This window comes from Hippocampus bargibanti, linkage group LG18, assembly GCF_051943395.1.
Source record: "Hippocampus bargibanti isolate YZ-2025 linkage group LG18, ASM5194339v1, whole genome shotgun sequence".
In the NCBI taxonomy this organism is placed as follows: Eukaryota; Metazoa; Chordata; class Actinopteri; order Syngnathiformes; family Syngnathidae; genus Hippocampus; species Hippocampus bargibanti.
Window position 1 is genome coordinate 7500904 of NC_142751.1, and position 12903 is coordinate 7513806.

The window sequence follows — 12903 nt, forward strand, 5'->3', positions numbered from 1 at the left end:
GCTTTATGATACAATAACGACAGATGCTGCAATTTGAATGCCAAATAACGTATTCGTTACCTACATATCGGGAGAGCATATTAGCCGTGAATCTTTTGGTTGGCCAACGTATTTCTACCCCCAACTCCCATTCTTCCCAGACCCCCTCACCCCCGCCCATACCCGACCATTTTCCCCCTTTTTTTAAATGTTGGCTATTGCAGGCCGGCTCTGTAATTTTGGAATCTGTCCTTTTGTATGGCGGACGGCAAAATTCCTCCCTAGGAACGGTGACACAACCTCCCCCCTCCCCGGTGCGAGAGCTGTGAACGGACAGCCCACACGACCCGGACTGTCGCCTTTTTGACGACTCGTTACATTAATGCTATTAAAATGTAACGTAGCGTGTCGAAACGGCGAGGGGGGCCAAACACAAGACTGGGGGAAATTTCTAACATTTTTGAATTTCCTCATAACTAATTCACATTTTCGCCTCCCCCGGAGGAGGAAGCCGTTGTTGCAGACACCCCTGGCCGAAGGGAGGCTTTTTCGTCGGGGTTGTTTTCGCATGAGCCGCGGCGCTTTTGGAGGTATGTCAAATCGCTTATTTTTATTTTTAAAAAAACATTTTTTGAAATTACACATTTCCAGTGGCAGGCTAACGTCAAGTTTATGGCTGTTCCACTTGACTAATGGACGCGTCAGCTCGGTGTTCGCCTTCCAAACCAGGTGCAGCCATCATTGAGGAGCAATTTTGCTCGTGTGTCTCGGATTTTGATTTAGGAATTGTAACTTTGGAGTCATGTGCTGTGGGAAATGCAGCTAACCGATGCTATCAGCGATCTGTGGTAGCTAAATGAAGGGCGATCGAGAAGGGGAGGAACAATCAAAGCACACATAAAAACCTCTTGCAGCCATGTTTTTTTTGGTGAATTTTCCATCAAATTTGAGCAGGGCTCCGGAGTTGCTCCCAGCTCTCCGGGACTAGGGCCACATCCATTACGCTCCTCGGTGTTTTGACCGCCAAACACGCTTCACAGACAGACACGATAGTCAATTTATAGACGTCGATTGAAAAAAAATCTTAATTTGTATTTTTTTGACATAACACGTTTTTTAAAATAAAAACAACATTTATGCAGCGCCACCTGTCGGTAGCCATTTCGAGAAATTAAATATAAACAGCAGAATTTAATTAGTTTAGGATTCGTTGTCACTTTACACGTAATGTGGAATATATATATATATATATATATATATATATATATATATAAAGTACTTTGATGTTCTACGCAATACATTGACAATTACCTTTTAAAACAACATATGCATGCATATGAGGGTGCAAAGAATCTTTTTTTCCTCTCGTTTTTCCCCCCTCAATAGCCTCTGTTCCTGTGTGGTTTTGTTTAAGGGTGACAAATATAAATACTTTGATTAGTTTTCCACCCTAACATACTTAATCTAGAACTTTACTATATTGTTCCATTCAAATCTTTTGCTTTCCTCCCTCCTTATTTTCCCTTTCTTAATGTTTGGATGATGATTTATATGTTTATATTTTTCAAATTTTGTGATTCATTCAGATTGGGAATTTTGCATGCACATCTAAAAGTCGACCAAATTGAACAGAGAGGCTATGGAGGTAGAGGAAAAAATGTAAGTCAAGAAAAACAATCACCAGCAGCGCTTCTGCGGTTTATTTTATTAATTTTATGGTCACGTTTCCCATTTTGCTTGACTTGGGTTTTTATTTGAGGATGGTTGCCATTTTGCTCGGGGTAATTTGAATGCTGACCTTCAAGTCAAGTCCTCATAATAAATTCAGTGGGCTGCTACAAAATTAGAATACATCTGACAGGACAATTCTGCCTTTGTTTTTCAATTGTAATTTGATCGTATGTCAACACATACACGTTTTTAATGTTTTTTTCTTAAGTAGACCTCTGTAGGGCTTAATCATTTGCTCTGCACAAGTATTGATTAAGCAACTACAGTCAAACCTCTGAAGATGGAGGACACTGATTCACTGTGGCAACCCCATGAAGGGAAAATAAGAAGTCTGATTTTACAAGGTAAAATAAGATTTTACAATTGTAATCGCATAGATTTTTTTTTCTTGCAGGAAGCAAACAAAGATTCATGAGCTAAACAAATTACAAGTAGCTCTTAAGAGATTCGACAGAGCTCGAAGCATCTGAACACATTATTATTTTCTGTGGAAAATTTTGATTACTTCCACATGCGCGGTCTGGTCCAGATCCAATTTATTATTATTATTATGTATTTAGTTTAATAATAATAATAATAATAATAATAATAATAATAATAATAATAATAATAATAATAATAATAATAATAATAATAATAATAATGCCTTTCCAGTAGCTCATGTATTTTGTTTTTCTACTTTCATTCCTTTCATCACTTTGCTGCTGTGAAATGTAAATTTATCCACTGTGAGACTAATAAAGGCATATCCAATCCAATCCAATAATAATAATAATAATAATACTAATAATAATAACAATAACGATGATAATGATAATAATAATAATAATAATAATAATACATTTAACCCACTGTTAAAACACTCAATCTAACCACATATGTTGGATTATGGTCATCGAAAGCAATTTTTTTGAAAAATCCGTGTTCTGTTATTCTTTTTTGTTTGAGTGATTTTAAGCATTAGTGTGTCTGCCTGACGTCATGCAACGGAAATTTCAAGTTTCAATTATAATGTTAAACTCCAGATGTGGCTAATTGTGCTCCTTCATTTGAAAAACGGGACCGAAAATTGCTTTTCGACCAAACTAGGCAAACCTGCAAACGCCACTTAACTCCTCGGCTTCCTTACATGAGGAAATGATGCTTCATTGTGTAACGTTCATTTAGAGCAGACATGTTTGTTGTGATTTAAGCAAATCTGACTGTTTTAGATCATTATTATTTTTCTGTATTGTGTTTTTGCCCGTAATTATGGGCTAATAAAATGTTTCGGATTTCAAACAAATCACTTTTCAAACAGTGTGCTGGAATGGATTACGTTTGAAAACCGATGTATGTGGTACACGGTAGAAAAATATATACAGTATCTGGGAATAGTTCTCGTTGATCATTGTATTAAAACAGGTACTGTTTTTTAAACAATTGGTTCCTCTGACTGAGAATGGAGATCAGATGATGGACATTTCCAGTTTGTGTAAAAATGATAATGGTTTATCAAGTCATCGTGAGGTCTTTCTGTTTTAGTCAACAACTTGCTCCCAGAGTTTCTAGTTTATAAAGAAGAAAGATTTGCTTTCTTTGATTCCTCGGCAGTCCTTTTAAGCACTACTCCGGATGAGTGATGTGGGTTAAAATGAGCCTTTTAGAATCCATTTTGAGCATAGCAGGCATCCACTGTTCTCTTGTATTCTCAGTGGCTGTGCTGAAAATGTCTGAAAATTGCTTAATTTATATTAGTCCCTGGGAAATTGCTTTTCAGGGGTTAGGGCCGCCGCATAAAATTGTGTGCTTTCCGCTCATATTTCTTCCTCTCCTTTCCCTTGTAAAAAATGAGCCTTATTGGTTTGATGAATAATGCATCAGGACATTCATTTGCTACAGCAGTGAAAATTAGGCTTGTTTACGTGCAGCGGTTATGTACACAAAAAATGCCCTTTTTTCCACTATTTTCTGAAAGTAGTGCCCCCGTCCGTCCGTGTTCCTTTTCTGAGGCAAAAAAGAAAAACTGAGCAAATGTAATTTCTGCGCATGGTTAAAAAAATATACAAATTGGGGAGGGTGAATCCGGTGCGGGTGTAATGAATCCATAAATCAAAATAGTGCCAGGTTTTCCTTGTCCGCGTATGTTTGCAGTGTAATTTTGAGTTCCATCAAAAATTTAATCTGCCACCCTACAAGGGTTTTAGCAACGGATTGGACGCTGTCTTGAATTTCTAATTTTAGGGCCCTGATCTTTCTGGATTTATTTCTGCATGATTCAAGTCTGCTTTTCAATATCTCCTGTTATTAAAATTTAATTCACAGCATTAACATATAGATTGAAAATGTTTTTTATGGGGGGTTGTGGAGTGAATACCACTGGAATTTTACTAGACGCCAGTTTTTTTGCATCGTCTCAGATGTGTGTGCGTGTGTATGTTGGAATGGGGTTGCTGGTGGGGAATTTATGTATTTCTTTGCCTTATTGCTTTTTGAAATGATGGTCAAGCTCAATATTAGAACACATTTATTAAGAGAGGACAGGAAAATGTACATTTGATGAAGGCAAGACAATTCTCGACTCTGCCTAACACAAACCAATGCAGTGAAAGCAGTGTTTGAAGTGACCCGTCCATTCTCCATTTTTAACTCACTCCTATTTTTACTCCGCCTCTTGAGAGTGCAAACATTTTCCTGATCCCTTAAACAAATTTGTATTTCATACTAGGATTTTCCTTTCCTGTGTATTTGACTTGCAAAGCAGATGGCTTTGAGTTTTTTGAAGCGACAAAGTAATATAAGCAATCCAGTTTACTCTGTTGTTCCGAAAATGATTGATTTGCTTCATTATTGTGTGCGCCCAGCAGCACTTCGACCGAATATAGGGCAATTATTTTTGGTAGCTAAGCAGTGGTAGCATTGCATTCTTAAGGGAAGATGAAAAAAAGCAACGCTTTTACTGCTGCTAACCTATCAATTTGCCAAACATTTACTGAGAACCTTGCAGTAAATTTTTGGATATAGGACATCAACTGTTCGCAGCATTGCATTTTTAAACAACATTACATTGAACAGAAAAGCAACATACATTTATTAAATCAAATCAGATGTTGTTAATATTTTTTTCCGTTCATATTCACATCCGTCTATCTTTATTCTGATTCTCCGCATAAGGGTTACGGGGGTGCGGGAGCCTATCCCAGCTCTCCCCGGGCAGTGGGCGATTGGAACTCTCGACCCGGTTACTTGCAAATCGCAGGGCAAGCATAGACGAATAACCACTAGCACTCACAATCGCATTTGGGTACAATTTAGTGTTGCATGAACCTGCCATGCAAGTTTTTGAAATGTGGGAGTATTTGACATTTTTTTTTTCTTCTGTTATTGCGAATATTACTATTACTGTATTTTCTGGTGTATAAGGCGCACCGGAATATAAGGCGCACCCCCAATGAATGGTGTATTTTCAAACTTTTTCCATATATAAGGCACCTTCATATGAATCTAGAAATGTTTTGTAAATATAAGGCACACCAGTGCAATGTTCAAACAGGCAGACAGGCAAGCTGACATACAGTACGTGCAATGGACAGATGCGAGTGTTAGGACGGCTTGATGAAACGGTAGTATTTTTCAATGTATTTATTTGTTGACTTATTTATTTGGTTATTCATTCATTCAGACAGACAGGAAGTCAGTCAGTCCTTCATTCTGCCTGCTGTGGTAGCTGGAAATAGATCTTGGCCAGCTACATATCAAAAATGGTTGATGTTCAAGGATGGAGTGGATAGAAATAAATTGACAGAAATATTTGGAAAATTCGTGAAAACACCCCATATTTCTCAGACATAATTTGAAGTTCTTCAATGTTACATGTTGCTGTGGAATATTATTGCATAGGTACAGTCTAGTGATTTACCCAAATGTGCCAAGGCTCCAAGGCGTGTGCCGAGTAATCCGGTGAAACAATTGGCAAAGCGCGGTTCGAGGCTTGTTACTTTTGGCCACGCACACGCAGTTCCCATGCCCGAAGCCTCGCGAGACAAGCTTCCTGCGTCATCGCCAATTCATAGTTTCGCAGGTTATTTGAAATAAAATGGTGCACCAAGACAACAATGAGCTGAGGCCTTACACTGACACACCCAACTCGCATCTTCAATTGGATTTGTTCAACATTGGACGCAGCCTTCACAATGAAAAAGAAGAGAACATCCCCTGTCTGGTATCATTTTGAGCAGATATTTCCTCAAATGGTACAAATTACAATAACTAGTGCGAATATATAATGTTAACTATTGTGACAACACGATGTAGCTCTCATATCGATGTCTTCTACTGGCTGATATTTTAAAAGGTGAAGTGTAAACTTTGTTTCCCGCAACAAAACTGAATGAAAGTTATGTCCTGTTCCTTTTTGGTGTGTCAATGTCTAAAGTAAAGCAATTATTCTTTCAAGTAACACACGCACATTCATTCACATCACAACTCTGCCATTTTTATGCAAGAGGATTAGGCCAAGCAAAGAAAGAAAAATAAAGTTGGCATGATTCCCAGATTTATCTCGGAAGTCTGACTTTATTCTCAGAATCCTGAATTTAATCTCAAAGTTCTGATTTTGGAGTGAGGATTTTCACTTTAAAGTGTGAATTCTGAGATAAAAGTGAGAATCCTGCAATCGTTATTTTCTTTTCTTTGTTGGCCCTAATCGCCTTCCATACATTTTTACCCCACCATGGTAGCATTTTAATCACTCTCTCTGTCATTACATTTATTTTCCACACGATGAACCTCATGATGCATTGGCCAAAAAGCAAACCATTTGTATGGAAAACCTCATTGCTTCATGATGACTTATTTTGCCATCACTAGTAGAGTCCTTAATTTTTGAAGCCAACTGGTTCCAAGAGGCTTTTAGGCAATCAAATTATTTTTAATTTGAAGCACTTTAAAGTTTTTTTATTAAAAAATAATAACTTAATAATAATAATAATAATAATAATAATAATAATAATAATAATAACTTCATTTTGACATTTAATACATCAGTTATGCATACAATATATAGTATCCTTGAGTTTTGAAAGGCGCTTATAAATGAAATGTATTATTATTATTATTATTATTATTATTATTTACAACTATGATGTCATACCAGAAAGAAAGAACATTCCTTTGAAGGGCATTTTAATACAATACTGTATGTCATAATTTTGAAACATGTACATTTTCCCCAAGCTCTGCTCTACGCGCATAGCTGCTTACAGTGTGAAAAAAAAACAAATACAAAAAAAAACAAGCAGGGCACGCCTGAGGAAGCAAGAGAGAGTCAGCCAAACAGAGAGAGGGACAGAGCGAGATGAGGTGTGCGGCTTGGCGGAGTTGTGGCCGAATGGAGCACCACAGTACCGTAATGTATTATGTGGGGCAAACCTAAAAATGTGAACTTTCTAACGCCATGTGGCATTTTTTTACATTTAGGGCCATCAGTCAGCCTTACAAACATGCGAATCAAACCTCTGAAGATGGAGGACACTGATTCGCTGTGGCGACCCCTGAAGGGAAAAGCCGAAAGGAAAATAAATCAGCCTTTGTTTGAGTCTATGAAATATACTGATTGTTCATGAGTCAGGATACCTGTGCAATGTGTTGCAGAAGTTGTATGATGCTATTAACAAATCTAAAAAAAGAGGTTGTTCTGAAAATACATCTATCAGTAATTATTGTGTGGCCATTTATTTATTTATTTATTTGTTTGTTTGTTTGTTCTGCATAAATTCCCTTCGGGCCGGCCCGATAGTGGAGTGGTTCGCACACCAGCTTCACAGTGCAGAGATCGGGAGCTGGAATCCCGCTCCGGCCCGCGTGGGTTTTCTGTTTTCCTCCCACATTCCAAAAACATGCATGGCAGGCTGATTGAGCACTCAAAAATTATCCCTCGGTGTGAGTGTGAGAGTGAATGGTTGTTTATCTCAGTGTGCCCTGCGATTGGCTGGCAACCAATTCAGGGTGTCCCCCGCCGAATGCCAGAGTATGGCTGGGATAGGCTCCAGCTCTAATGAAGATAAAACGATCTGCAAAATGGATGGATGAATGGATTCCCCTCACCATGCATGCTTTTTCATTTTGGGATATTTATGTTGGATCATCACATTGACAGATGCATTTTGTTCCTCCAAAATAATGTACACAATTTTTAAACTGTGTAATTAGGTTAACAACGTGAGTTAGGGTCTGTGATATATACATGGAGGCCGGGAATTGTTGGACATGCGATACTTTAAAGTCTAATCCAAATCACAGAAGATCCTGATGACTGTATGTATATGGAGTGTGTTTTCCAGCAAAAACAAATATGCGCAGAAAACAAAAACAGCACAGAGTGTGCTGTAATAACACGACAACCATTATGCCTGCCTGAGTGGCGAGTCGGATCAATACAGTTTTAGCAGATAAAAACCAAGATGTATATGTTTGATACTTCAGTCATTTGAGGCAGAGCATTTGCAGGAAGATTCCACCGACGACTATTGGGACTGCGATCGATGAGCAGACTTGCACGCAATACAGTGGAGGGTCTTGTTTGTGATGAAAGTTAATACAAGAGTGAAATATTGACAGGTAGTGCCAAAAATCATAGGGACCAGCTAGGATGGCGGCGATATAGACCCACTCAGAAACTGAATAGGTTCCTCTTTCAGTTCACAATTTATGCTAATGAGTGCTCTTTCATAGTCTCACCTCAGGTAATTATCAACCATTTATGTTGCTTGCTCCATGTCATTAATGTATGACTTTGTCTGCTCTTCTGTCATTAACCCCATGGAAGTTCAGGGTCGGAGAAGGTGCAGTCATGAGTGCACAAGAGTCACCCAGGGTGGGAGGAGGCGGAGTTACGAGCGCACAAAAGTCACCCAAAGTCGCAGATGGCGGAGTCATGAGTGCACAAGAGTCACCCAATCCCAGCAAGGAGCTCGAGAGCGGTGGAAGCAACGGCCCCCCATCCACTTCCGCCGCGGTAAGCCAGGACGCCGGCTTGCCTCTTGTCACAATCAAGAAGGAACCGGGCACCACGGAGACAAGCAACGGTACCTTGGGTGATGCCAACCCGGCAGAGATCTGTGTCGTCATCGGAGGAAACGACGGCAAAGCGAGTGGAGGTGGATCTCGCAGAGGCCAGACGGAGGGTATGTTCGCTCTTGGTACTCCTCCCCCAACCAAGAGCACAGACTCGTGCATAGGTGTGTTGCCAAATGTCTACATACTGTACACTTGTTAAAACCTGGATCCAAACAAGCCTTTTTATGTATTCATTTTTTTAACTTGGAGGAGATAATAGTCCCTCAAATTAAAATGTTATAAGAACATTTATTTACGCACACAGTACATTGGCTTATTATTGACATTCCACCCCATTTTCACTGCACTAATGTTTTCAATTCACATTTTATTGGTTAGGTTCTGACACAACTTGAATCTTTAGTTAATGTTAAACAGCTAAAATCCTAAAAATGTAAAGTGAATGTTTAGAGTTAGACCAACTAAATAATACAGCAGTTGATGTATGAAGTGATGTACAAAAATAATCAGTCTGTTGTAGGACCGACCATGCCTCCCTGATATTTTTATTGTACAGTAAAGTCTCGTTATATCGATATTCAAGGGAGTCCGAAAAAATATCGATATAACCGGGACTATCGATATATCCGACCCTGTTTGCATGTAATTTTCTCCGTGCGTGCATAGAAATAGTATCGATATAACCGGGACTATCGATATATCCGATATCGATATAACGAGACTTTACTGTATTTGTTATTTTTTTCTAGCTGTACATGGTCTGACTGTAGCTTAAATGCTTCACTTGTGTGCCATATCTTCATCAGAATCATATTTATTGCCAAGTATGTAGAACACACAAAGGAATTTGTTTGCGGTAGAACACGCTACACTAGTATCATCACCAAAAATATATTTAGTAATGATAGTACTGTCGCTCGCTTCCCAGAATGCAACTTAGAACTGTGATGACCCTGTTTCTCAAAACACCATTGTATATTCAGAGACAATTATCATGACATAAAAGTGACTCAGATTGGATTTGAAAAATCTCTGAATTGTGCTGTTCAGACTGTCATTAAAAAAATTGTCATGATTGGCAACAATTTGAATATGTGGCCTTATTGGTGTTGCTCGTCCCTGAACTAAGATATTCCTTAAATTGGTGTTGGTAGTACCTAATTTTATTGAATGGTATATCTACTGACAAAACTTCTCTCCTGATCAAGGTTCCTATGTGTGTGGAGTTTGTGGAAAGAAGTACAAGTATTATAACTGCTTCCAGACGCACGTGAGGGCACATAGAGGTAAGAGATGGTCCCAAAATGTCATGCACAAAGAGCATAAAAACATATCCATATACATCATGGCCTTATACTGATTTCCACTGCATTACAGAGTCTGAGAGCATGGTTGCAGATCTGCAACCAACGCCCAACAGTAAGTATTCTTATTATAATAAAAGAAATATAATTATTTCCATTGTTTTTTCTGCGGCTTGGGGTTCCTCCCACATTCCAACAATGAGCTCAACATGGCCCAAAAGCTGATTAAGGACTCCGAAATGTCCCGGGGTGTGAATGTGGTTGAGGATGGTTAGTCTTCTCTGACTGCCCTGCACTTGCCTAACTGGGATAAACTCCAGCACCCCAGACGACCCTTGTGACGATAAAGCTGATTGGAAAATAAATGCATGGATGGATCTTTGTTCTTTAAAGTTTGATGGCAAAATAAAAGTTGAATGGAGGCATTCTACCATTTTTTTGCAGGCCAAGACTCACTGTGTCACAAGGTCAATGTGTTTCACAAGCACATGAGCATCCTTCCCAGGCTTCCTAGTAGAAGTTCTATCAGGACTACCTTATTTTCCGGTGTATAAGGTGCACCCAAAAGCCTTAATTTCCTTCAAAAGTTGACTCTGCGCCTTATATGTGAAGTAATATTGAGCCACAACAGGTCTCGCAACTACTGTCTGGAGCCACCGACTCCATTTTAAACCCCTGTAGAAGTCGAGCGTAACCCCAGCTTTTACTGAAGCGCCTTATAATGGGGTGTGCTTTATATTTGGAAAACCTTTATATATTTATATATTATATTTGGAAAACCTTTTTCATTCATTGAAGATGCGCCTCATAGTATGTTGCACCTTATACTGTATATGAAAAAAGTTTGAAAATACATCATTCATTGCGTGTGCACCATCATTCGCCGGTCCACCTTATATACTCTGGAAAATACGGTAATCATTTTCACATCTCATGTGAATATTAACATATACTCTGCATGTTTTTTTTTTCGGACACACTACCAAAGGCAGTTGTTTCGAAATTGGGGAGGAGTGCAAAAGCCGAGTTGTCTTTTTGATGGCAAATACAATCTGCCATGATATTAAAATCCACAAACATGTGGAACCAAACATCCGTTCAAGTGAGTAGATCACATAGGTTGAAACTAATGATGATTGATTACATTTCTGAAAATGATCCTCCTTGCTGGGTTTCAGCCATTTTTAATTCCATGATTAAATAGTATACTTAATGAGTGCTCATGAGAAATACGTTTTCAAATAGAATGTGTGTCGTGGAAAATTTCCCAAATGAAAAGTGCTTTTCCATTTTGACTGTAAAATGATTGCTCTGCAGCGCTTCCCAAATGAAATGAAAACTGCCTGTTTGTGTTTGAAGCGTTTGTAGCCACACTAGTGCAGCTACTCGGTGTCACTCTTCTAGTAGGGGGCAGATTGATCAGTGTCTCGCAAGACGTATCAAATTATCTTGTTTTATTCGAGTTTCGGGTGCACAACTGTTGCAGTGAAATTGTAAACAGCAGACCTCCAACAGAAACAATACACACTGGCAGGATCTTCACAAAAGTGTATTGGGGGAATATTTACACAAGGAATAACTACAACAGAACTGTAAATATATTCCACCAAACAAGAATACAACAAGTTGAACAGGAAAAAAAACCTATTTGTTGTCAGTTGTATCATTTTTTTTCTATTGGATCTGACCCTAAAAGAGGCATCTGACATCTCAAATCGATAAAAATAAATTGGTTTGACCAAAAAATAAAGAAAAGAAAAAAGAAAACGTGAAAGTCCTTCGAACTGTCCTACCACCCTCAAGGGAAACGGGTGGCCTTGAAATTCCAGGGGCCCTTTGTAGCATCCAATTCACAGACGGCCAGTTCGATCTTTGAACAACCCCCCCCCCCCCAAAAAAAAAAAAAAAAAAAAAAAAAAAAAACAGCCACGGATGTGATCTGTTCTAAACACTTCTTCTTTTGGTCTTGGCAAAATAAAAGTGATGCTAACCGATTTCACTCCATTATCTTGCACAGACGAGTGTTCAAGAGCTGACTTTAATTTCACAGTTTTTTTTCTGACCCGCATGGAAAAGGTTCTGTCTTTTACGCGAACGAAAGTCTTGCTTCACCCCTCTGTTGTGCGTTCAAGGTCCATTGGAAACACCAGTATAATTAATAAGCATTACTTTAATAGAAAGTAACAAAAAAAAAACTTAACAAGTCTGGTCTACAGAATTTTCCCACGTGTACATCTTAAAATAGTCTGTGATCATCCAACAAGACCCAGTGGGTCTTTATCTTTAACTCCAGATTTTACGACAGGAAATAAAATCTTTCCTTGTTCTATCTTTAACTTTCACTCTTTTGTGAAGCTCTATGGGAGGAAAAAACCCACAAAACTTAACATGTATTAATTGTGACAATCAACTTATTTTTAAGACAAACAGCAAATGTTGACGGTCCCATTTCAGTTATTGTTTCGTCAAAATATAATTAGGGCATCACAGAAAGTCATCAACAATACGATGACTTAACCGGCACATAAACCAACACGATTGGCAGGGAAGAGGATATTTAAAGGCACACTGTGTGAAATGCACTGATTGATGAAGTACCAGACTGCAACAAAATCAATTTCGAAGCATGTGCATTTTGAAATTTTCTGACATCACTGTACGTCAATTGCTGTATTATGTGGTTGGTCTAAACATTAAAATTGATACTGTGTCAAAATTTTCATGTTAAATTGTGAATTCAAACTACAGAATTGTATGTTTTACAAAAACAGTAGGTAGTTTATCTCAGGAAGTTGACGAGCGAGAAGACCTTGCTTTCAATTTTTAGCAAGCC

At 38.5% G+C, this 12903-nt stretch overlaps 1 protein-coding gene across 9 annotated transcripts in view; it reads left to right on the forward strand.

Annotated features, from left to right (window-relative positions):
- Nucleotides 1-202: 202 nt before the first annotated feature.
- znf618 (zinc finger protein 618) overlaps nucleotides 203-12903 on the forward strand; it is a 33643-nt gene continuing 20942 nt past the window's right edge. For 3 of the 9 annotated variants that reach the window (XM_089019837.1, XM_089019842.1, XM_089019843.1), the window contains exons 1-3: nucleotides 203-569; nucleotides 8516-8927; nucleotides 9975-10052. In XM_089019837.1, the coding sequence (XP_088875963.1) occupies nucleotides 8540-8927; nucleotides 9975-10052 (466 nt within the window). In that variant the 5' untranslated portion in view covers nucleotides 203-569; nucleotides 8516-8539. Of the gene's footprint in view, nucleotides 570-630; nucleotides 709-8515; nucleotides 8928-9974; nucleotides 10053-10143; nucleotides 10186-12903 lie in introns of those variants that run through there. The other 6 variants (XM_089019839.1, XM_089019840.1, XM_089019845.1 and 3 more) reach the window with 6 other exon arrangements.